Raw genomic sequence first — 26,557 nt, 5'->3', positions numbered from 1 at the left:
AATGTCAGCATTTTAAAAGAACATTTTTTTTTAAAAATCTTTTGTTCACCTGTCTGCACAGGAACATAGTGTCTATATCCTTTCTGATGTTTGCATGCTACACATACACCTCCTTCTCCCTTCCCTACCTCATTAGCCGATCATGCGTAAGGAGACCTGTTCTATTTTTACTCCCGCCCCCTCCCTACACACCACTGGTGCTGGGTGGGTGGGTGTGCGTGTATGCACGTCCTCTCTTATTGAAGGTGGCAGGGCAGAAAAAAGAAAGACGGAGAGCGGGTAAGATGGTCACAAAATAAAATGCAGACGATGTAATGAATAATAGAATCATAGGAATGAGGCCAGGAAAGCCTAGTCTGGGTGATGGAGAAAATAGGCTGGGAAAGATTCGAACAACTGAAAGCACAGTGAATGATGATGACTTTGTAGTGCTTGATTTATGGTTAGCTTTTAGCCTGAAGCTACTAGATTAAAGGAGGCTGTGTGTGCAGCCAGGTAGGCACCCTGTGTGGATGGATTTCCACATTCCTGACCTTAACATGTCCTTACTGTTTGTGTCATCGCCACATAGTGTTATTAACAAAATTTGCGTCACCGCAAATGAAAGTGTCTGTTTTGTGATAGGGTGTGTGTGGACAGGCTGCCAAAGATATTTGGGTTGACGAGTGTGTGTGCTGACTAGGGCTGCCACAAACGATTATTTTGATAGTCGACTAGTCACCGATTATTTTTGCGATTAGTCGACTAATCAGATCATCATCCATTAGCTTACAGCTTTAAGTGTTTAAGGTCTGTGCTAACTAAAAATAAAGACAAGATGATAGTTTATTAAATTTTAATGAAATTTGCAGATTGTTTCGGTGAAGTTTAATAAACTCCTTGCTTTCTAAAATATAACAGGACACTGGAGTATATTCTGGAGCATCTCACACTTCTGATAATCAGCTGTCTGCTTGACGTTTATTCAGCTGTGTAAAAACTATAACTTTAATCTCAGCCAAACCGATTTACTCAGGAACAAATAAAATACTAAAAAAAAAAAGCCAAACAATAACATTTTAAGTTATCTAAGTGACTCATATATATTTAACCTGAGTAGCGAAAGATGGCGGTGGGTTTGAAAACGATTTGCGGGGAGTCCGGTGTTCTCACGGCGCTAGTGAGCCTAGCCCCCGGCTCGCTAACGAGCTAGTGGGTAACAGATGTCTCCGAAAACGTCGGAGCGCTTTTGAAAATATGTGGTGTCCTGATAAACTGAGCCGATATTTGAGGTTTACACAGCTACATTCTCGGCTGAAAACATGTTAAACGTTTATTTTGTGACCCAGAAAGAATAATAAGAGTAACATTAAAACTAACTAGCTGCCGCCATTGTTGGAAACTGCGCTGGGCCGCGCTATGAATTCTGGGACACAGCTGCTTCTTCTTCTTCTTCTTCGGGGTTTAACGGTAGCTGACATCCTTGTACATGCAATGCTGCCATCTTCTGTTTCAGTCCGTTATTACACTCTTAAATCCTGCCACTTATTCCTGCGTCTTTTGTGATCGTACAAAGTTTCAAACGACGCGTCGACTATTAAATCAGTCGTCGACGATTTTGATAGTCGACGTAATCGTGACTAGTCGACAAATCGTGGCAGCCCTAGTGCTGACCACAGCTGCAGGGTAAAACCAGTGATTCACATTACAAGCGATTGAGAAATTCGTCCTCTTTCTCTTTCTGTGTGTGTGTGTGTGTGTGTGCGTGTGTTTGTGTGATTGTTTGTAACCAGCTGTTGACCCAGATGAAACTTATTGTGTTGCATAATGACTTCCCAAACCTTCGTGTTTTTCTTTACTTGTGTAAAAACACAGTTGATGTCATTCATTAGCAGCTGTGAGCCAAAATTGGCTAACTTATACGAGCCTTTTTATTTCCTATGACATGTTTACAGACATAAGAGCTTTCTATTTTGTTTTATAGTCTGTTTTACCTCCAGTGTAGAAGAAGCACAGATCCCTCTCAAAGGAAAAAGAAACACAGAACCATGTGGCTCATTTATAAATGACGAAAATGTTGCATGCCATGAAAAATTGATATTCTTGCCCAAATAAGTGGTTGAATTCGGTCAGGTTATTCAGAATTTTTCAGTAATGTACAAAATTTGTATAATGCAAGGCATAACCAGTAAGCTAAAACTAAAGATCTATTTATTGTGTAAGTATCTGTTTAATGTGTTGCTTTTAAAACTTTAACTCAACGCTCTTTCATCGTTGTCACTTTTGCTGCAGGTTGATTTGTCACCATGACAACAGAAGCGGGCTCTGAGACGGAGGTGAAGGAGAAAGCTGAGGAGTCAGCCGCTGAGCCCGACCAATCGGAGAAGGCCACGGAAGATTCCCAGGAAGTAGCAAACGCTGAAGTAGAGGAGAAGGAAAGAGCAAAGGTGAAGGAAAAAGAGGGGAAGGAAGGCAAAGGAATATCTCGATACCTGCCAACATGGCTTAAGAAGCAGAAGTCTCAAAGCCAGGTGAAACTGGGTTCACACTGTTGTTATGTTATATTGTCACAACTCTGTAGGGAATTTTACTTAAATTATTTAGCAACAATCGTTTTTCAGGCTCATTTTAACTGCTGGTGCATTAATGAACTTTTATGTTAGATTTAAATTTTATTTGGATTTATTTGGGTTTTTTGCTAAGACCTCCCCAACGAAGGAGGACCCCCCTACAGAGGAACCTGTTAGCGAGGTGACACAGGAAGAGGAAGGGCCTACCCCAGAAGTGAACGGTCACGCTGAGGAAGTGGAAGAGAAGGAGGAAGTCAAGTCTGAGCAAGTGAAGGAAAAAGAAGCAGAAACTCATTCCAACGCCAGTGCAGACACTGAGGTACTGCTCACGGGTTCACTACAACACTACATAGCATATGCTTTAAAGTAGAGTCAGAAAACAAGATATCTAGTACTGTCAGGTTATAATGGTGATTTCAGAAAAAGAAATATAAACATCCCTTAAAAAATGGTTAAGCTTATTTTTACTTCTTTTTAAACTATGCCTGCTTCCTCCAAAATCTCATTCTGTCAGATGAAAAGCTCAATAACACTCAGATATCTATATAGCATGCAAACTGAAGAAAAGATGAAAAATCCTTGATTATGTCCAAAGGAACATAATCTGTCTGTCACCACTTCTACATCTGACTAATACGTGTTTTCTGCCAAGTCAGTAATGGTTTCAACACAGTTCCACCAGAGGTGGAAATAACCATGATACAATATTATCACAGCACTTCACTCGTGATATGATATTATTGTGATCTTTAACATTTTGATATATGGTTGATAGAGAGGTAGCTTTGTCAGGCCAAGTTTCCCCAGTGTCGGATGGTTTTTCAGTTGGACCGATTTAATGTCAGTTTGCTCGACTAATGTTATCTCAGGATGGTGATGCATGAGATGAGTATTACCAGAGTTTTTTACTTTATTTAATTAAATATTGATATTTGTTATTCCTGTATCGGTATTCTGTATGGATTTTTTCCACTAAAAAACAATGGTGCTAAAAATCTGGTATGAGCTCTCCGTTCTTTACAGCTCTACATCAGCTCATTGGCACAGTGTCAGTGGAAACAAAGTTTAGGTAACATATTATATTCAGACTTTTAGTATCAACCTTGTTTTATGTCAGAGAAGGAGACCTATGAAATGGGAGTAAAAGTATCCTGTAGCAGTTGCGTCGCTAATAACAGAATACATGTCTGTACCAGGGAATTGTGTGTACTTTACCTGATGGGCTGAGTGAATGGCTTTGCATTTCAGTCTCCTTATGCCTGTGGTAAATAAATTAAAAATCAGTATAGTCATTTACAAACCCTCATGGAAACACTAGACAGACTACAAGGCCAGTGTCAGTATTATTGTACCCTGTAACATATTCTTTAGCGGTCAGAGTGATTAAAGTTCCCCAACAGCATTCTGCTTTTGTTAACCAGCCACATATTGTGGTAAACACAGATGGTAAGAAACCCAACAACGAGATGTGATATTTTCTACAATGTTCAGACAGTGTTGATGTGTATTGACAGTTTACAGCAAACTGCTTAAAAATGCTGTTAAATTACCAGAGCAACAAAGAAACACTGGAGCATACACACACACACACAAACTCCTTTCTCCCTTGTGCACATGCACACACATGGACTCTTGCATCCACTGATCACATTAAGCCACCCAGGCCCACCCAGTGACATCAACATTTCAGTGATCAAGCCAAAAGAAACGCCTGCCTTTTCTATGAGCAAATTCAGACTAGAGGGGGAATTACACACGGAAAGGAAAGTTTGGTCTCAACAAGTAATGAAGATATTCTTATGTTTTTAAGAAGATTGCAAGTTTATTTATTTATTTCTTGCAAACCCTGTTAGCCTGCCAAGGAAGAGAAGGTGGAAGAGAGTGCAGAGAAAAGTCCAGAAGAGACCAAGGAGACAACAGAGGGAGAAGGAGCAGAGGAGGAGACGAAGGAGAAGGAGGGAGCAGTGGAGGCTGAAGGGGAGGCAGGAGAAGGCCAGACCTCCATTTTCCAGTCTCCTCTTCGTCTGGTGAGAAAGAACAAGATGAAGTTGGTGGTGTGTCACGTGACCCTGCTGGATGGGACTGACTTCACCTGCGAGGTGGAGGTAAGACTGTGATAAAATTCATAGAGCAATACAACCACAGTGTAAAACATGGCTAGTGTAACCATGTGAGATCAAGATAGTATGTTATGGCTCCAAATATAGTGTTTCCACTTTAATATTCTAAAGGTTTGCCTGTCATGGTACAAGAGTTCTCACACTTTTCTATATCTATCAGCAGTTTCTTGCTTCCTTTGAATACTGTCCTTCGAAATGTAGTTTGTTTCTGTGATGTAAGGAGGTTCCTCCAGTTGTTGACAGAGCAGGTCGACACATTGTCCATCTCATGTTCTTATGCGCGTCACGTGAGTGCCAGTTTGTCAATGATGTAATCGCTAATAGGATGTAAGATCTAGTGTGTGTGCACGTCAGTGTGTGCCTGTGCATTTGAGTATTTAACTTCCTTACTCAGTGTGCAGTAATGGCAGAAGCACCAGCTCACATTGTTCAGGGCGTAGTTCAGAGGGATAAATGCATCGCAAAGCAGAGCGAGCTGCAGGGGCTTGCCTGGGGACTAAAACACATGCACGTACGCACACACTCCCACCAGATTATGGGGTCTCACAGATTAGTTTTCGGCATCTGTTCCTTCCTAACAAGCACGTGTCTTAGACCCCCTACGCGCACAGTTGGACATATTCATTACAGATACATCACACGTGCATCAGCCTTATAGTGTTTCTGTTGGGTAAGAGAGGAGTTTTTTGTATTTTGCTAGTTTTTAATACTAAAAATGATGGTTAATAACATGTTCACCCAAAGACATGCACATTTTTTAGCTGTTCCTCTCCTCACATTCACACACTCTCTCACATTCAGCGGGAAGCTGCTCAGAATAGCCACTGTGCAGAACCACCGGAGCTGTTAACGCTTAAATCTTTGGTTCAACGACCCCTGAACAGAGCGCTGACCATTTCCCTTGCCAACATTTTCCCATTTGGCTTGAGGGCTTTTGTCGGTAGCCTCCGTGTGGCAAACCTGCATCCTAATCTACAGTATGGCAACGCCCAGCAGCGTGCCAGTGAGGGAGTGCGCTTGTTTGAATAGAAGCTGCTTTGTTTCACAAGAGATAACGCTGATATGGCAACTAACTGCTATTGTCCTATAATGCACGCGCACACACATACACACTCACACACATATCCATCCATGCCTCCCTCTACATGCTGGCATAGTTAGGATCGCGAGAGGGAGAGATGCACAATGCATTCCAGAGATTAAATTTTCTGTTTTGCCCAGCAGGGCCTCCAACACACACACACACACACACACACACACACACACACACACACACACACACACACACACACACACACACTCTCTCTCTCCCTGTCCATTCTTCCATCATCCATCTGTCCTATTTATTAACCCCTGGCATCAAATTCATCCCTGAGTAATAACTTAATGCATATTTTATTGGTTGTAGACCACTGAATAAAAACTCTAGCGAGACATTTTCTGACTTTGTTGAGGGTTTCAAAGAGGGAGTCTTAGTGTCACGTGGGCTTAATGCCGATTCTAAGAATTTTACTTAATGTTGGTTTCAGCAGGATTTTAGCATCACGTGGTTTGTAGTGTTTCATAGCATTTCATTAGGTACAGATGTTTCAGTTTTTAACACTGAGTTAGAAATATGTTTGAGCAGCAAGAAATAAACAGGTAATTCATCTTCTTTTAAATGACTGTGGCTCTAATCCCATTTACATAAACTAAATTCATAATCTATACGACTGCCTGTTGATATTTCAGTTGACCTCAGCCAGTGCCTTGCTTGAAGGCACTCTGGTGTAGACTCAGGGACTCTAAAAGGCCACGTTCTCAGATTTGCGTGTGCGTTGCGCATGTGTTTGACGGAGTCTAGGAAAATACCGCAGATGTTTTCAGCCGTCCCAGAACAAGAAGAAAAATGCACTCTTTCATCCCCTTCCTTTCACTCTCACCACGCTCCCTGCCCAGTCTATATGTCTCTCTGCTGAATAGCACTCAGTCTGTGCACCAGTGTTACACTGAGGCTGACTAACTGAAAAGAAACAAGCGTTATTTGATTATTTCATTCTTTCCCATCATTTTTCCCCAGCTGTCCACCCTCTTTCTGTCTGACCTTTTGTCTGCTTAAAGGTTGCGTGTGTGTGTGTGTGTGTGTGTGTGTGTGTGTGTGTGTGCGTGCATGCGTATGTAAGCATGGATGTGTGCTAAATGTCATTGTCATAGCTGAGTCTGGAGGATTTTATCGCTAACAGTTTTTTTTTTAAAAACTTTTAAAGGAATGTGTGGTCCAGATGGCGAGACTGAGAGAGAGCGTGTAAACCAATAATGAAACAGAAGAAAATGAAACACAAGGAAAAGAGAGACTCTGAGAGTGAGAGAGCTGTGGACAGGAATTTTACAAGTGTCTCATTTTGCCATAGTGAAAAGGTTATGAACTTAATCAGGGGTCCCGTGTGGTTCCAGGAATATTTCATAAGCTTAAAGCTTGATGTTTGAAACATTTTGGGGAAGAAGCTGGAAATATTAGAGTGGTTTATAATATTGTTTTAATAACAGCAGTTATAATAATAAAATAAATATAATGTTTTGTTTCTTTGCAGAAACGTGCCAAGGGTCAGTACTTATTCTTTAAGGTGTGTGAGCACCTTAATCTACTGGAAAAAGACTACTTTGGCCTGACGTACAAGGATAACCATGACCAGAAGGTTTGTATCCATAGACACACATACTCAGGGTGTAACAAATAAGTTAATAATGTCCTCATGAAGAAACCGCAGACATGGATGCTTTGATATTGTGTAGTATATATGGCAGAAGGTAACAGTCTTCTTTTTCTCTTTCCTTGTTCCCTTCTCATTCTAGTGTTGGTTGGACCCCACTAAAGAAATTAAAAGACAGATACGCAGTAAGTAGAACTTTTTTTTTTTTCAGGACGCTGACATAAAGACACTCAAGTCCATCCGTGCATCTCTTTCGCTCTGCCTTAATGACACAAGATGGCTTTGGTTGTTAGAAAAACAAGCATCTTTGTTATCATGTCAGCCAAAAGGCAATGAATAAAATATTGAGCTAGTAAAATGGGACAAGTGTCCACATATCAAAAGAAAAACAAACTGCATCACAATTAAGTCAAACAAAGGCACCAGAGATATTTGAGACCAAACAGCAGCAGTCTGGCACCCTGGCAGAGGTTACCAGGGTGTGATCGCTCTACTTTATTATTTATTGACCTCTTTATTGACTGTTGTTCATTTATCAAAGGGGGCTGAGGTGTTGGATCTCATCTTTTGTTGACTGACAGCCATTAAGGGTGTGGTATGGAGCAGTGAAGGGTATAAAGCTTTGTTTTATAATTGCATGCATGCAGTATGTCTGTGATAGTGGACAATATGCCCTATTTGTGACAGCATCTATAGTTTAATGAGAAGCTTAACGACAAACTGGAGATGAGCTCATCAAGTCACAGCTTCTGTAGTTTGTCATTGCATTTTTTTTCAGTTAAAAGAACTTTCATTTGGTGTTATTTCCTTGTTAGTTAATTTTTTAGATACAGTTTTGTACTAGCATTTCTCTATCACAGTGGTTCTTAACCTGGGTTCGATCGAACCCTAGGGGTTCGGTGAGTCGGTCTCAGGGGTTCGGCAGAGCCTCCACCGTAACATGCACGGCTCATTTTGTGCACCAATAAAAAACATATCTATGTCTTGAATTTGAAAAAAATCACATTTTATTTTTCACTAAAGAGGGGTTCAGTGAATGCGCATATGAAACTGGTGGGGTTCGGTACCTCCAACAAGGTTAAGAACCACTGCTCTATCATATCCACCTAAATCTAACATTTAAAGTTGACATTGATTTGTAATTGGTTTTACTGGGGTGGTGGACAACGAAGTAATGCCAGGTCAACATTTTTCTTGGTCATTCAGTAGTAATGCCTTGGGGGTGATGAAAGCAACCAAGTAAAGGGCATATAAAATCTATTTATTGTGGCACATTGCTTGCCATAATTGAGTATTACTAAGTATTGCAGATTGAGTAATACTCAGTCCTCGTGCAGCATTTTAATGGACCTAGACACTGCTGTTTCATATTGTCATGCCGGTTGGATCAGTCGACACAGTCACATGGACTGATTCAGAGTGCGATTCTGTAATTCTGAAAGTCACAAATGTTTGAAAATCTTCACTTCTTTTTGGTTGCTGTCCATTTCTTACTTCTCCTTTTTACACTATAACCAAAACAGGCTTTAACACACTGTCGTAAACTTGAATTTGCACTTTTAAGAGTGAGAACATATCATTTAGGCACATAAAATGTTTTTAATTAGTGCATGTTAGGTAGTTATGTCTGGGTGTGTTCAAGTGTGTGTGGCTGTCGCTCGTGGATGAGCGCTGTGCATCTGGCTGTGTGCTCAGTTTCTCCCGCTGTCTACGGATGTTTATGGCCAGAGAGAGAGACCGTACATGTGGGCTGATGTTCATTTGAGTTACTCATATTGCCTGTGTGCGTACACAACACCACGCAAATGACAGGGTTGGCACAACTCTGCTCTAAACTGCTTGGAGTTTATACTCAGCTGTGACTCTGTTTCACTGCATGCTGGGGTGGGATCTAAACATTGTAACTGAACCCTTTTCTGTTTTGTTTTGTTTCTTAAACGTGTTCTTGAAATATTTTTAAATGTTGCTATCTCTGCAGTCCTTGTGACAAAAAGTTAAACTACATTCTTACAAATTTCTGAAGAATTAAATGGTCATCTCTTAATGCTTGTCAGTAACCCTAAATAGGAAGCTTGACGTTACACTCAACATATGAAGAGGGTGTTTCCTACGGTACAGGTTATTTTAACAATATGGGTGTTGTGTGGGTGTGCATGGTTTTTAGGGCTGACACTGTAGAGAGAGAAAATGAGATAGTATAAGGTTACTAGAGTAAAGTAAAACATGATACAGTGCATGTAATAGAAAATGCTACAGAAAGTGCAGATAGATTTACAAAGGAGAAAAAGGAAAAACAGGGAAATTCATTTTACTCCAAGTGGCTGAGGCATCGTGTGCATTAATGTGTCTCAGCCAATAAAAACACAGCTTCGTCCCCCCATAAATATGAAGCTGGCTAGAATCAGATGTCTAAAGTAAAAAGATTTCCATTGCAACAGATACCACAAATAGAAAACCAGAAGTAAAACTTTCAGTCCTTAAGTTTTGGATTAGGACTTTTGAGAATTAAACGGTTTCACTGTGAGAAATAATGAGAAGATTTCTTTTTTTCTTCTTTTCAGTTTTGACATCAGTGTTGCAAAATATCAAGCAGAGAGCGCTACTCTGGATAAAATCCAGTCAGTAAACTCGTCCCATTTGTGTGGCTGTTGATACTTGGCAGCTTTCAGATTTTGTCCAAAATCAAATATACAGTTTTGGATGCCTCAGTCTGGTGATATTGTTTGCCATCTTAGTACGTTTGTAGCCAGTTCAGTTAATGCAATGAGAATTGCATTAGCTTACACTAATAAATTGGCTGGTGAGTGTAGATGATAAGCAGGTGGCCTCAGGTAGATAAGAAAGTTAAAATCAATGTTCTGGTTCTCTTGTTACTCCCACATAAGCGTCACTGGAATTTAAGCAAAGGAAAAATTAGTTTTCCCTTTTATAATAATTTTAAAGAAATGGTTTGCATAAGAAAAACTGAGCACAAGTTGACTGCTGGAGGATAAAATGGTCAGAGAACACCTTTAAAGCGCTCAGTGCTGCCAAAAAAATTTCTCTTACGTCGATGGACCTTTGAGGAGGAAATGTTTTTACACTGATGTGCGACTTTTCCAGATGGCGCGATCTTTTCTAATCTGTAAAAATAAAAAGAGATGACTGGAGACAAATTAGAACTGAAATTAAATTTGTGTGCTTCAACAGAAAACCACAGTATGACAAGGTGATGGATGTGTTAGTGGTCGTGATTAGGTCTTTGTTTATGATCAGTGAATCAGCATTTCAGTTTGATATTTGGTGAAGCTAAGAAAATAGGTTATATAAAAAATTCTCATTTTCTAGCTTTACTACATAATGATCTCTCTGTCTGTCTTTCTACAGGTAACAACTGGCAGTTTGCATTCAACGTCAAGTTCTACCCTCCTGACCCATCCCTCCTCACTGAAGACATTACAAGGTATACACACACACACATCAGGGTCTAACACCCAGTGTTTCCTTTAAATTTATTACTTTTTATTTGTATTGAACATAAAAAAAAAAAAAGTAGCATAATTATTACTGTTTCTGGGCTCAGAGTGGGTGCCAAAAATAATAATATTTTGGGTTGACCTTCAGACATTTAGGGGATGACTTATGTCTGTCCTTAGTTTTAGTTTGATTAACTCATGTTGGGATGCTTCTTGAGGGGCATGAACATGCAAAGTGAAATAGAAAGCACAGGATAGCAACTAGCACCAACACCACAATCCAGCACACTATCACACATAACTAAAATGACACATCACAAATGGGGGGAAAAGGCAGCTCTGGTATCAAAGCACTTATCTGGCCACATATCAAATAAGAGCAAAGTAGAAAATTGAACCAAAATACAAAAAATTTAGGCCCTACTATCAAGGCCAAAAAAAGTTTGCTTTGTGCACGTTATTTCTTTTTGCATTTATACATAGGCACACACGCACAGAGGCATGCTTCAAGCACACAGCATTTAGACAGAGGTTTGTGTCTAATGGAGCGGACCGCTTCTCTGATGGTTGCACTTAAAGGCTAAACAAGGACACACTCACACTGCTGTTGACCTGCTGCAAAAAAGTCCTAAATGTTCTTCGGCTCTGTAAGTCTGCAAATTTATAAGGAGCTCCTGTTAAGTTTTAACAGTCAGATTGCTAATCAGTGCAGTCCACTAGTTGTATTCCACAGGATTTTCCACAGACTGTATCCAATACCTATTTTCTATTCATTAATTATCTAATTAGCCATATTAGAATGGAAAAATGCAGTATTGTCCTGGGACATTATATTGACCTAGTTAACAGGGAACTGTGTAACTCAATGACTGAGCTTTAAGCCTCCCTGTCAGCAAGTGTCCATCCTGCTTAAAGTGACTTTGAAAGACATTTTCAATAGGCAGAATAACACCTTTGGGTCTTTGGGTTGTTTGAAGTGACGTTTCATTAGATAATGGATTCATGACCAGAGGGTTAATCGAGGGGACAGCTTACACTGTTTAAATCCACACGGCTGCTAGACAAGTCAGTAACTGCAAATATAAACATTATGATAGATAAGTATAACAGCAGTTGTGCAAACATCAAAGAAATTTAATCCATACCAGAGGATCTTATTCTCAGGCTTAAAAGAAGCACGGATGTCTTTAATATTTATTGTGAACAATAGAAGTGCTTCCACTTCAAAGGAAACTAAAGAAAAAGCTTTGAACAAGTTTTGTTCTTGTTTATACTTGACTTGGTTTCAACTTGTAATCCGTCCTTGTTTGCCCCCTTTCTTCTTTTGTAGGTACCTTTTGTGTCTGCAGCTCCGTGAAGATGTGGCTTCTGGACGGCTGCCTTGCTCATTTGTAACTCACGCTCTGCTGGGCTCATACACGTTGCAGGTACAGCATGTGTAATTATGTACTTGGATGCTGTGTATTTATTTATCTGCGTTTACATGCACATGTGTGTGATGTGCAGCCAGTGGATACGTAACTGTCTTTTTTGGAAAAAGCCAATTCGTACATAAGTTCTTTTTCTTTTTTTGTTCTTCTTCTTTTTTTTTTTTTTAACAGGCAGAAATTGGCGACTATGAACCTGACCAGCCTCGCCCTCTGGACTTCATTAGTCAGTTGACCTTCGCACCAAATCAGAACAAAGAAATGGAGGAGAAGATTCTTGAGCTCTACAAGTCCCACAGGTCAGTTAGGAAGTTCTTTTGAGTGTATTGTATATGAGTTTTATGTGTCTCCAGCTGTGCTTTAAAAAAAAAAAAAAATTTCCTGTTTATATTTGCACAACTGGACATCACACCGATTTGTACAAGGGAGCTTCCGTTGCGTAGCGTAGAGCAGTTTTACAGTGTCTGTCATGTAAAAGTGATAATAATCCACTTGAGGGTAATCGAAATAAGACCTTATACCAGCTGATTAGAAACAGGGGTTATCTAAACCTAACAAGAGTAAGTAGCAGCAGTAGAAGTTTGATAACATAGTCAGATTGTAGGCTCATGTTATCTGTCCTCATTACATCACAACATTTTTAATAGAGTAGAAAGAGATGCGCAAAGCACTTTACCATTCCAACACAACACGCTGACTTTTAGGCAGCCTGTAGACGATTGACTGTTACTTCATTAGAAAGATTTCCAGCTTAAATTAAATTATCTTGTGGTTTGAAGTAGTGTTTTTTTTTTTCCCTGTTTTACAATGTTAGAGTAAAATTTATGCTCAGTGTGTCTGAACTGCTACAGTGGAGGGCTGGTAAGGATAAGAACCGATTTTCATATTCAAACATTTCACATACGCAATAAAGAACTTTGTAGTGTAGCTATTGGAAGGCATTAAGAGACTATTTTCATGAACAAAGACTTCTACGTTTGTACGTTCGATTTGAGCCTTAACGGTACATTTAAACGGTACGACGGTACATTTAAGTTAAAATTAGAATTAAAAAAAAATACTTGCTATAATACCATTTAAGCAGAAAATGATCACTATATAGAAATATGAGCATTTTGAATTAACTGAGCCTTTTCTTTGCTTTTCAGGGGAATGACACCAGCACAGGCTGACACCCAGTTTCTTGAAAGTGCCAAGAAACTGTCCATGTATGGCGTGGACCTGCACCACGCTAAGGTATGAATAAATGAATGAACCCTGTCCTCTCCATTGTTGTCAACATCTGTGGCTGAGCAGATTCTTTGATGTAGGGAGAGGGTGTGTGTGTGTGTGTGTGTGTGTGTGTGTGTGTGTGTGTGTGTGTGTGTGTGTGTGTGTGTGTGTGTGTGTGTGTCAGCTGTGCAAACACTCGGGGAGGCCATTACCATGGGAACAGCCAGTGTTTCTCACTGGGATAGCAGGTCATCAGTGTACTGCGTGCATGTTTTCATGTTTGTCTCAGTATGTTTGTGTGTCTTTATGCAGTATAGGCAGAAAAATGAGAGTCTTATAGATAGAAAGGAAGGATGAGAGATTGAGAAGGGAAAATAAATGGAGAACAGAAATAAGGCCAGAGTGAGATGGGGACAAATACTTGAAAGGGGCATGCTCCACTTTTTGCAACACAGAGAACCAAGGCAAAGATAGAAAAGCAGAGAGAGCCTTTAAAATGCGGAAAATCTTTTTTCCTTTTTTATTTATTTTTTTATGGCATACCAAAGATGTGGGAATTCAGGGAGTTGATCTATTTCTGTCCTGTGCCATTAATTTGTTGCACAAGTCTCAGAATCCCCAGGGCCCACAAAGGAACTGTTTCAAATACTGGATGTCAAAACATTTTAAAAGCACAAATGTAACACACACTGAGTAATAGTATTTCAGGGAATTCATTATTTTAGCTGCGAAAAGGAAAAGATGGACACTAAAGAGAGATGCATTTGATTCGATTCCACCTTGTTCAACATTTTTTTTTTCATTACAAATTATTCTTTTCAGCAGAATTTTCAGCTTCTTGGCCTGTTTTCAGCGGAATTTTCAGGTTTTTCATCTCCTTTTTGCAGAAAGTTTAACAAGTTCACCTCTTTTCAGCACAATTTTCAGCTTTTTCACCTCTTTTCAGTTACCTGACAACCAGTTTGGCTCAGTGAGATGAGTAGCAGCCTTGAGACCAGGAGGCCCGAGTTCACCCAGCTCACGGCAACATTTCCTTTCAGCAGACAGTTCAACCTTTTCACCTCTTTTCAGCACAAATTTTAGCTTCTTCACCCCTTTACAGCAGAATTTATGGCTTTTCACCTCTTTTCAGCAAAAAATTCTGCTTCAACTGTTCTCAGCATGATTTTCAGTTTCTTCACCTCCTTTCAGCACATAGTTTTACTTCTGCTGTTTTCAGCAGATTCCACTACAAGGCATTCACACTGCATTTTCGCAGGAAATGCAACTTTTACTAGTTTTCTTTAACATTCCCTCTGTCAGTGTAACCAGCCAAAATATTTGAATGTAGCTGCAGCGCAAGGTCAGAGATCGATGAGCAGCTAATAGCATGGCAAGGCCATGTGATGTTTGTGTGCATGTGTCCTGATAAAACTGTCCATTATCCGCATATTGCATTCTCCATTAGTACAACAGATTTTTCCTGTGTTACTTCACTACTGTAATCAATACCATTAGCAGATGGTCTGGGAGCCTTAAAAGCTTTGTCAGTGTGTTAGTCTGCCAGCCAAATGCGTTACAGTTGTAATGAGTGTCACTGTTTGTGTGTGTGGTAATGGTGACCTTAAACAGTCTAATCAATCCATGCACAGTATGATCTGGCTTGGATAAATAGATGGTGTTTACAACAAATAATTAATCAAATTAATATATGTTATGCACATTTGTATCCTCACAGGATTCAGAGGGTGTGGACATCATGCTTGGTGTGTGTGCCAACGGACTCTTAGTCTATAAAGACAGGCTTCGGATAAATCGCTTTGCTTGGCCCAAAATACTCAAGATTTCATACAAGAGGAACAACTTCTACATTAAAATCAGACCAGGAGAGGTATGTATGCACACACGAATTAGGTTTACCTAAGCTATTTATTTTATCAATGTGCCCTTTTTACTGTTAAGAAAACGTTTTTTTTCTCACTGATATTGTGCTTGATAGACGGAGCAGTTTGAGAGTACAGTGGGATTCAAACTCGAGAATCACCGAGCTGCCAAAAGGCTGTGGAAAGTCTGTGTGGAGAATCACAGTTTCTTCAGGTAGACTGATGCATCCATACTGCCTGTGGAGTCACTTGTGTTATTTTTCTTGAAAAAAAGCTGTGCATCTTCCCAGGAAGTCTGTGAAGAAAGCGTATCTCAAAGTGCGTATTTGTTGCCTTAGACACAGCAGAAACACCCATATAGATAAGCCTGATGCCCGTGTTTGCTTTGCGTGTGTGCACATTTGTATGTTGTGTTTGTAGAGATGCCTGAGTATTTCTTTCATATCCTGTTCAAGGAGGAGTTGCCTGGAAGCATTTTGCTTTCCTTACCCATAGACTTATAAATGTGATGATCAGTGTTTCATTGCAAAATAAATTAATCTGAATAAGCTTTAAAAGTCATGTTTCTCTCCAGTACCACCTCATCTCTCTCCATCTCTCTTTTTGTCACTAGGTTAAATGCACCAGAGCCTCCTACCAAGGCCCGCTTTTTGACTCTGGGCTCAAAGTTTCGTTACAGCGGGCGAACTCAGGCCCAAACCCGCATGGCCAGTTCCCTCATAGACCGACCGGCGCCCAGCTTTGAACGCACGTCTTCAAAACGCATCAGCCGCAGTTTGGATGGAGGTAACAGACATGAATGCAACTGAAAGTGAGGCATATTTGATATTTCAGCTTCATTCTGAACTACGTCGAATGAATGGACAGATGGAAGGAATGAGGGGCAGATGGAAGTAGGGTCATGGATTTAGGCATTGCGCAGGGTCGTGTGCATGTCTGTGTTTGTACTGATGGTAAATGCTCGATGCCTGACCAGATACAGGAAATAGCTGGAGCATATGTTTCCTGTCACACAGTGAGAGACAGAGAGGGAGAAAGAAAGAGCTGAAAAGAATAAATGTTCTGTGGATCAAAAGTATGAAAACTTACAACAGAACAGCAGAGTGAAGAGAAAAACGCCAATTGTTCGCATTTTGTCAGCACAAAAGTTGTCATTAACATCAGATTTATAAATAACTGTAGTAGATCATCTCATGTAGAACGGTAATAAAACCAGCGTGTTCTCTATGTCTATAGAACTGTGATGTGGTTTTGGCTTTACCTTCTTTGCCTACACATTTGTTTTGTTCTGCTTTGTTATGGAGGGGTTCAAGATTCCCAGATTCCAATTCATGCAACTGTGCACCCCTGTTTAACATGTGGTTATACTGTTAGCTGATATCGCCCCCTGCTGGGTACATTATTCTACTGCAACTTGATGTTTTATACTTGAGTTTATTTTGGTGCATTTACTCTACTACACGTTTTTGATTTTATTAAATTTTTTTAATAAAAGAAAGCTTTTTAATAAAGCTTTTATTATTTTATTTTTTTAGCAATTATTTACTTGTTATAGTTATGCAAGTTTTCAATAAGTAAATAACTGTGATTGCCGTTTCTTTTGTTTCTGATCGCGTAGCACCAATGATCAGCATAACTGAGGCTGGCAGAGAATCAGCTGAGAATGGACGCGAGCCTCACCTGGAGCTCCACTCTGACTCAAAGGTGTGTTCATAAATCAGATGTAGCATTTGCAGGTACAAGAACAGAAATACGAGATAAAAATAGAATGCGTGTAGCTCAGTTCTATTTTTTTTTTTTTTTTTTTTTTGGTTGTTTTTTTAAATTTATACCAGTGAGTCTATGTTGTCCCATGGAAACGGTCTGTTATATCAAATAGAAATACAGTATGTACTGAGAGCTATAAATCCAGAGACAGTTTCTGCTGTTTCTTGTTACTGTTGTAAGATAGCAGTGTTTGCTTGCTTTATGTTTCTGTGAAACGATGAATATGTGTATTTTCTTTTCCGGGTTTGCAAAACTGTGACACTAGAAGTTAATCATGTGTAAACATAACCATTTACGCATCACTGTTGATAATTTGTGGCGAGTCTCCTCCACTCTGTATGTGTGTCTGATGACGATGACTTCTTAACCGTGGCAGGTGAACAAAGTCTGTTATTTCTACTCTACATGTCCCCCGCTACTCATTTCATATGCAAGTGGGTTCGATCAATTAAAGTCGAGAGTTGGGCCTTTTTCAACGGTTTTCACTGGAATCTACAGCTACAAATTCAAATAGATTTTTCTTTGTCCATTTAGTGATCAGGAATAAGTGACTACTGAGACACTGCGATATCAACCTTATCTAAGGCCAGAGGACAGCTATTAATTTGCCTCCACAAAATGTGAATGTATACAGGAGTGGTAGAGGTACATAAACCAACAAAACGAAGAAAGCCTCATGTCTTCAGTCTCATATTTTTAATGGTTTTCTTATCAACTACAACAAGTCTTAACAGAGCAGCTTTTCAAGTAGTCCAGCATTTTGCTCTATTGGCCTAACTGCTGTCCTCTACTGAGGAGCTGTGTCCCTCTTATTCATAGTGCTCACTACTAACTTGAGCCCGTCTCTGAACAATATATGAGTATACACAGATTACTGCTGTGTGCTGCTGTGCATGCCTCCTGTTCCAGCTCCCTTTCCTCACTCCCTCCCGTCTCCTCCTTACCCTCGCTCACATCCCAGCACTCTGGACTTGGCACCTGTCTTGGCCCTTTCAGTGGTGACACACCCTGTTGATACTTTTTCTGCCAGCACCTGTGCCTACTGTTTTCTGCACCTATGCTCTACCCTGCTATGTTCACTTGTAAGCGATTGTGGCGTGTTGTTCACTGACTAATGTTTTGTCTCTTTCCCTCTCTCTTTTTTCTTTCACACACTCCCTTTTTAAAAATTTTATTTCTTTATTTTGCCGTTCTCACACCTCTCTTGCATGTTGCCACTTGTTGCTGCCATTTTATGAAATCTGAATAATTTTAATTTTTGCACTCGATTATTTTGATTTGTCATTTAATTTTCATTTCTTCATGGCTTGCTCCTTCACTTTGCGGGTGTGTGCATTCGCCGTTGTTTGATCTCACCCATCTATCCACTCTCTGGCTCTCTTGTCATATTGTGCCCTCCCTCATTTCCTGCTTTTTCTTCCTCTCCTCTTGTGTCTTCCTTTAATTCTTCCCTCTCCATCAGTCAATCTTCATGTTCCCCCTCTCCTTCTCCTCATCATCCTCACTCTCATCCATCCCACCCTCCCTCGACTCCATCTCCGAGCTTGACCACGTCCTTTCAGATATCTCCGAAGATGAAGATCGTATCGACGACGTGGACTCGGCACACACGCTGTGGACCCTCCCCTCAAACACCCTGTCCTTCTTCACTGATCAGCAGTTAGCAGATCTTGAGCAGCTCGCACAAAACCCATCATCCTCCCAAACATGCTCCTCAGAGATTTTGAAATCTGTGGAGAGCTGCCAGGCTCAAACCAGAGCAACAGCTGGACTGCTAAACTGGCGAAGCTGGTTCTCTCTGAAGGGTGTGGTTAAATACGTTTCTTTTGTGTTTGGCTTCCTCTCCGTTTCAGGAAATGGAAACATGTGTCTGGCCACAGGTGCATTTTCAAGATTAATGAAGAAACTGCACCTTTTTTCTCCTGCTTTGTTCATGATGATGTTTAAGTGGGTTCCAAAATTAAATATTTGCACCATCACTGCCTGGAATTATAGAGTCTCCAATATGATTATGTCCAAATTAGATCAAATCCTTAACATTTTGACATTTAGATGGACTCATTTGGTAGCATTTCTTATCCAGCATCTTCCTCCAAAGATCAGTAATACAGTTGCTGCTTTATGTTCTCGTCCAGCTCAATTGAGTTTACCCAACATATCTTCTCTCCATCCATCAATACTCTCAACCATTGCTTCCCTCTCCTCTCTCCCTGCTCGCCCCTTTTCTTTTCCATCTTGCGGCTCTCTCCCTGCCTTCTCTTGCTCTAACCTCATTGCATCTGTACACCGCTACCTCCTGAATCCCTCCCCTCTGTTTCTGCCTTGCCTGTTAGTCGTCTTCCTCCTGGCAGTGATGCTGACAGCAAGCCAGTCTGTAGTCTTAGCCCTGATTTTAGCCACACCCCTCGGTCTGACCCTGTGCTACTTGGAGAAAGTTGTCTCCAGTCAAAGAAAAACCGCTTTGCCAGTGTTTCTCGATGACGGGCCCGATGATCAGTCTGAGAATCAGTTGAGCTCTGTTTTCAACAGGCAGGCTTCTCCTCTCACACCAACACACACGCCTCCTCGCATCAGGCACCGCACTAATACAGAGGCCACCTGGATGCAAGAGATGTGTGATCCAGCTGCATAAAAGCAACATGTATACACCTCCTGGTCCATATTCCACTCCCTCACTTTGTGTTTGACCTCTTTTTGAATGCATATGATGTCTGTCACCTCCTTTTGTTCATTTCCCCCACCAGCACTTCCTCTAGCTGATATATTTTTTTTTCTACCTCTTAATTCCTTACCGTGCAAACCCCAGTGTATTGTTTGAAGAAACAGAGTAGAATAAGATTAAATTAAGAGTTAGAACAGTGAGAAGACATTAAAAATGTATAGCACAGAGACAAATATGTACATTGCCAATATAGAGAAAAGGTCACTTTATTAAGAGTTTAAAATAATGTACAGAAATTGAGAGGAGAGCAGAGAGACTAAAAAAAAGGCAATGGTAATGATTAGTGATGTTCAGATCATTGTCAGAGTAGTTGCAATTAGAGGTTATTAATTGTAGAGCTCTGTTGTGGTTGCTCTGTGTAATATAAAACTGCTTAATGTCCCTCTAATCAGATGTGGTGACGTAATTATATAAATTACATAAGTGCACTTTTAAGGCAGTATCGATTATTTTTAAAAGTTATTTTCAGTTGTGTAGTTCTGCATAGAAAGGGTGATGCTGAGTAACTAATAGTTGATCACATGTTAGAATTGTACATACAGTTGCCTCCAGATGCCTATAGCACCTGCAGCTTATTGCGTTTGTGTATAATATGTAATAAACATTAAGACTAAACAGTGTTACACCTGCCCTGATCCCTGACGTTCAGCACTCTGTCCTCTACCTCTCTGCACTGATCAAGTCATTTTAGACAAAACTCTTCTAGTGTTTCTGTAGTACCCATCCTGTAAACCTTTAACAGTTTCACTATTTTGGACTTTGAACTCATTATGCAGCTAAGTATAAACGTAAAGCTGTAAATATAAGGCTGCCTTTCAGTCATATGATAGAAGTATACACACACTGTAAGCAGTTAGTAGCACCTTCTGTCTCCAGATCTTGACCACCTCAGCATCCTTTCCTGTTACTGTTCCAATGGGTTTGGTGCTAAGGTCACATGACCAGCAGTACTCCCTAACACTAAAGGTTGCTGTGGAAGAAAATAGCTTTTCCCATCATCCATTTCACTCTTTTCTTTCTTCGTGCCCTTGCCTCCTTCATTTTGTCCTGACTACCATCACCATGACTACGACACTGAAGGTTACGGTGGTGGACGTAAGCCCTGGCGATGCAGAGGCCATGCCCTCCCAGGTCTGTAAGGCCTGTCTTTACCCAGCATGCTTTGCAAATATTAAAGAGATCAGAATAAATTGACATTATGCAGCTAAGAACTAGTGTGAAGTGTTTACAACATTGGTTTTATGTTGCAATGGAGCAAACCTGTCCTTATTGTCTCCTCGACTTTACCTCACCAGCACTCACCTGGATCCAGTGAACTTGGCCCCCCTCAGGTTCATTCATCTTATTGGTTATTTGGTTGTGCATTGGCCTGTGGCCCGTGTGGGTTGGTTTACTGGTTGGGTTTATTCTTTTCCCAGGGTGAAGTTGCCCTGACTTGAATCTATGGAGGTAGTTTGGGGTTTCTTTTTTAAACAAGAACCAAATCTGGAATTTTATAACTTTAAAAAAAAGTTATTGACTCATGTTGCAATAATTTAAATTTATACCTCATGCTCTACATTTGAATTCCAGATTGGGTTTGACTCTTAAAAATAGATCTGGGCACTTTCACCCAACTGTTTTCACTTTCAGATGCTCTGCTGTGGCTTACAGTTTCAGTCTGGTTTCTGGTTTGCACCTGAGGTTCTTTTCGTTATTTTTGAGTTTTCCTGAAAGCGCAGTGTGGTTGTGATGGTTTGTGTGAACATCTGTTGGTGTTTTGACTGCTTTGGATTTTGCATGTTTACCATGGGTACGAGTATCAACAACTGTGACATTCATGTGGAATACCAAAATGAAAACATTTGTGCTTGTACCCATCATCCAACGTTCACCCGAGACATTTGGGACATTTTTGGTGTCAACATCTCACTTTTTTTTGGTTATATGTAATTTTTTTTGTTGTTTTCATTCTGTTAGTTTTGTTTTATTTTATTTGTGCACTGAATTTTCACCATACATTTATTAATTTCTTTTGAATTAATTATTATTTTTTTCATTGTGTGCTGTATGTCTGCCTTCCAGAGTTCGTTGAGAGTGCATGGGGACAATATTTATGTGAGGCACAGTAATTTAATGTTGGAGGTTGGTACTGGTATTGTCCGATGGCTGATAATGAGACCTACATGTTTCTGTGTATTCTGACGCCATCAGATCTACAACTATACTGTACAAGACTGCTGCCCTCTCGCACTCTCAGGCTCTGCGTGCATGCCCGCATGTGTTTGTGTGTGTGTATGTTTGTTAATCAACTCTGTACTCAGGTCCAACATCAACAGTTATGATCTTGGAAAGTTGAAAACATTTCAGTGCTAGTTGTCCTCATTCACATGGCAGCTCCTTTGAACAGCTCAACTTGGAAATTTCACTGTTTTTGTGATAAAACACAAATGTCACCTAAACAAGAACCCAACATTTCTACATGTGGAAAAACTCACAAGTCATCACCTAATTTGTCCCAATTCAACTCAGATATTTGGCATCTTTCAGCTTGATAATGTAGTTTCCACAGCTCTTGAGTTTGTGGGGTCTCTGTTTTACAAAAAAAGAGCTCGCTTTCTTTATCTGTCAGCAGTGGATGCTAAAACAAGCTACAAGAAACCGCATGACTGATCACACATTTCATACAATAGTTGTAGTTTTGTGCAGTTTTTGTCCTTTCATTTTCTCGTTGTTAGTTTCAGATTTGGTCTTTTAAATTTCTGTAATATTAGTCGGAATGTTAAAAATTATATTGCATTAGAAACAACACTTTGTGTTGGTAGTTAACTCAGTCTTAATAAAATATTTGGTCCTTATGATGTTTGAGTTGGAAACCTTTGCCACATGAAGAAAGACTTTTAAATAAATACATATTTTTAACATTTGTATTACATAATAAATTTTTTTGTTTTATTTCACTCACTTAGCTGTTGTAATGTAATGTTACTGTTGCAATGGCCAAATATTTAATTTTTTGTCTGGTCACTGAGTCCTGGGACAACACAATGAGAAAATGAGCTTTAAATGCACTACTGAGATTGTTTACAACATTTAGCCGTTATTTGATTCTCAGTAGTCCTCAACAGTTTGAATTAATCTAGCCAAGTATTATGTGATGGTTATGTTTGTAGCCAATGTTGTCTGAGGGATAGAGATGAGATTAAGGGTGTTCCTGACAGATATAATCCCCAACTAAACACTAAAAAGATTTGCGTATGTGCACAACAGCAACATCAGCCTCTTTAGACCTTTATTCTTCTCCTTGCTCCTTGGAATTAGTTGAAGTTGTGTCAGAAACCTCAGTTTTGTATCTGCACAACAGTACAGCAGAAATGGGCTCTTGCAGAAAATTTCCTTGACTGAGTGTTCACAATGGCTTCTCTGTGGACTAATGGTGACTTAAATGCATGCTCTGTGCATGTTGATTGCAGTTTTTTAAATTTTATCTTGTTGTATTCTGGATTCTCGATTGGTCAGAAGTTTGATTATTGCCAGGCAGCTGTGTCTAACCTGACTAATCCAGCCTCCCTAACACACATGAGGAGCTTTCTTCCTGTTTTCTGGTGATTGGCTGCCAAAAAGTCAAGTGATCTGTGGTGTGATAACATACTAAAACAACAAAACCTGTGTGTGAAGCATGGGGCTGATAGTGATCCGTTGCACTAGAGTAGTCTACACACTAATCAGTGTTAGCTGAAATGTTAAACGTGGTTAGAGCAGACTGAACAAGTATTTTTCTCCTCAGTATGTTGTGCCAGTGTCTCTGTGTTGGATTAAATCCTGCAGCCTTCTCAGTACATTAAGAAAATTTGTCTAATTTATCTCAATTTCATGAAATGTCTCCATGCTTGTGTGAATGAGATGAGGAACAGATGGAGGCAGACCTGGTGGAAAAGATACCTGATGTGTAACAAAACAACTATTACTAATGACATTAAAGTCAAATGGAAAAGTGAAAACTAATACTAAACTAAACAAATAAACTAATAATAAGTAAGCAGTCAGATAGGAATAAAGGGTAAGGGAGAGGCAGACTAGCACTACCAGCTCCATGCTCTGCAGATGCCATTCCTGGTCTGTTTTAAGGGAAAAGTCCTTACAAGATGGTGGGCCTTGTTTCACTGCAGCTTGCTGTAATTCATAAGTAATCAGCCGTCATGCACCAATTGTGAAACAACTCCAGTAAATCAGTATTTTCAGTGATTATCAAAAGACAACTTAGCTGTTTAAATGTCTTATAGGTCTTTTTTTACACTATATTTCAACCTGTCGCAGATTTGATGTGACAGAATTTGCTGATAGTGTGATACAGTCAAATGATCAAAATCACCGATATTGGCTGATATGTGGGTGCATCGCTAGTGATAAGTCATGTATATGATTTCAAGGCTTTTTAAACAATGCTGCAGTGAAGCACGGCGTCCATCTTGTTTCCCTTCATATTGACAGACTAATGTTCCTGTGACCACAATTTTTCCCTCCCCGTCCCTTTCTCCTTTTATCCTTCCCCATTTCTCCTTCACTATCCCCCTCCTTCTTTTCCTTCCTTCCTTCCTTTTCCCATCATTTTTCTGTCTCTTGATCTTGCTCTCCCTTTTTTTAAACTCTCCTTCTACTCTGGCTTTTACTTCCTCTTTTCCTCTTTACTTCTCACATCTCTTACATCCCATGTTTCCCACCTTTCTGATCTTTCATCACTCACATTCATGTCATTCACTCTCTGCCTGCCTCCTACCTCCCCTTCCCCTTATACCTATCCTTTCCTCCCCCTCCCCATTAGGACCATGATAAGACCCAAGAAGAGGTTCTGAAACACCAAGCTAGCATTAGCCAGCTAAAACGCTCCTTTATGGAAGCTCCACCTCCCTCTCCTCCTCAGCCCAACCAGTGGGAGAAACGGCTCACCTCCTCTCCTGCTACGATACGTTTGCAACAGCAACAAGTGGTACGTCTGTCTGGATGTTTTTGTCACTGCAAGACACATGAACTGCAGATAGTTTAGTCTACAACAATAGTGCAGGCGATGGAGCGTTATGCAGAGGATTTCAGTTGTGTCTTTTGCTGTAGAAACACAACATTGCAGTCCCTGTAGTAAAAAAAATGTTTTGACCTTTTTTTCTAATTCAAAGTTTTCTTCTTTTTGTTTTGGAGTGCAGTCTGTATCACTACACCCACTGCTTTCTTTTTATCGCTTATATTTGAATGGGTTTTTTGGAGTGTGCCAACTTTATGGCAGCAGATTTTTAATCTGCACTCTGTTACTTGGTGCCGTGGTGGTGTTTCCACAGTGTGTTCATTATAGCTCATCCATCACTTAACAATAATTTCTGGGTTTTCCTTTGAAGAAAACTGACCAAACATCAATAACTGTTCATTCCCTCCCAGCAGGACTGATGTTACGTTGGAGTTTTGACAGCACATGGGTTTCTACTTCATTTCAGTTCTACTCAAAACCAATTTTCTGATTTCTGTCTGTTTCTAGTTTACTCTGTAATAGTGGTGTAACAATTCTTGAAATCCACAGATTTGTGCATACTTTGCACTTTTGGATCCCCATTAGCTGACATCATGAAAGAGTAGTAACTTCTTTCTCTTCTTTTGGCTTTTCTCAGGTTATCCTATTTAAGATCTTATCTTCTAATATACACTTTGAATAGGTCTTAGCATTCACAGGTTTACACACTTTACTAAGAGTGTTGCTCAACAGCTGTTTCCCATCCATTTACACATCCTTATAACAGCAATGCAAAAACTGCTGTTACACATGCCAAAACAGTCCTTTACTGTGAAGTTTGGCTAATATACACACAGGAAGCAGCTACTAGCTTAGCTACTCCTGTGGCTATCATAAGAAGTGACTTCTAGAACTGTTACACCTCTACTATGTAATCATAAAGCATTTCTTTGTACATCTGTATGCTTTTGAGGATGATTTCTCTTCTTTTGGCTTTTCTCCTATATATGATCTTATCGTCTGTCTCATTTGTTCATGCTTCTGTGTGTCTTCTCTCTGTCCTTTTTATTGTGTGTTGCTATAGAGTCTTGCAGAGGAGATAGCGTCAGTTCTTTTCAGTAGACACACTGACATTGGACTTGATTCAACTGCTAAGGCTGCCTGCATTTTTCCTGAACCACCACTAGATGCTGTTAAAACTACAAGTTCAGCTGCTACTTCTTCTTCCGCTGCTGTCTGCAGTTTTTCTGCACCACAAAGGCCTCTTGCAACCCTATCTACCGCCCTCTCTGCCACTGAGGTGCTTCTGCTACTACCAAGCATTTAGGAGTCGCTTTACTTTAATTCAAAAACATAAACTACTCAGGATTGTTGGTTAAAGGGGAAGTTAATACCACAATCAAATATACATGTTTTTTCTAGGCTGTAGTGCTGTTTACTTCGTCTTGGCTGTGAAGATTTCTGCCCTCTTGAATATAATAGATCAACTGCACTTGGCTTGAGCTGCTCAACACACCAAAATTGTAATAATGACACATTTACTCACCTGGATGTGAACTCTATGAGCCATTTTCTTTGTACCAAACTACACCTGCCAACCAAAGCAAGGTAGATGCTTCCTTCTGCACAGTGATATGGCTAGATAAAACTACAATCTAGAAGAAATACATGTATTTTTGATTTTAGGGTCACCTGTACCTTTAACCAATCGTCTTTCTGTTTAACTTGAGAGTAAACTGACGTTTTGTAATTCTTCAGGTATCTAAGGATGCCTGCCA

At 40.0% G+C, this 26,557-nt stretch overlaps 1 protein-coding gene across 14 annotated transcripts in view; it reads left to right on the top strand.

Annotated features, from left to right (window-relative positions):
• epb41l2 (erythrocyte membrane protein band 4.1 like 2) overlaps positions 1-26,557 on the top strand; it is a 51,292-nt gene that overhangs the window by 15,961 nt on the left and 8,774 nt on the right. For 4 of the 14 annotated variants that reach the window (XM_082505653.1, XM_082505648.1, XM_082505656.1 and 1 more), the window contains exons 2-18: positions 2,272-2,510; positions 2,683-2,868; positions 4,403-4,654; positions 7,240-7,344; positions 7,502-7,544; positions 10,726-10,801; positions 12,145-12,241; positions 12,416-12,540; positions 13,390-13,477; positions 15,171-15,323; positions 15,432-15,529; positions 15,929-16,101; positions 16,934-17,019; positions 20,885-20,935; positions 21,100-21,135; positions 21,869-21,928; positions 24,606-24,770. In XM_082505653.1, the coding sequence (XP_082361779.1) occupies positions 2,286-2,510; positions 2,683-2,868; positions 4,403-4,654; positions 7,240-7,344; positions 7,502-7,544; positions 10,726-10,801; positions 12,145-12,241; positions 12,416-12,540; positions 13,390-13,477; positions 15,171-15,323; positions 15,432-15,529; positions 15,929-16,101; positions 16,934-17,019; positions 20,885-20,935; positions 21,100-21,135; positions 21,869-21,928; positions 24,606-24,770 (2,019 nt within the window). In that variant the 5' untranslated portion in view covers positions 2,272-2,285. The other 10 variants (XM_082505654.1, XM_082505659.1, XM_082505657.1 and 7 more) reach the window with 10 other exon arrangements.

This window comes from Aulonocara stuartgranti (assembly GCF_965226115.1).
Source record: "Aulonocara stuartgranti genome assembly, chromosome: 15".
Lineage (NCBI taxonomy): Eukaryota > Metazoa > Chordata > Actinopteri > Cichliformes > Cichlidae > Aulonocara > Aulonocara stuartgranti.
This window is presented reverse-complemented; position numbering and strand designations above follow the sequence as displayed.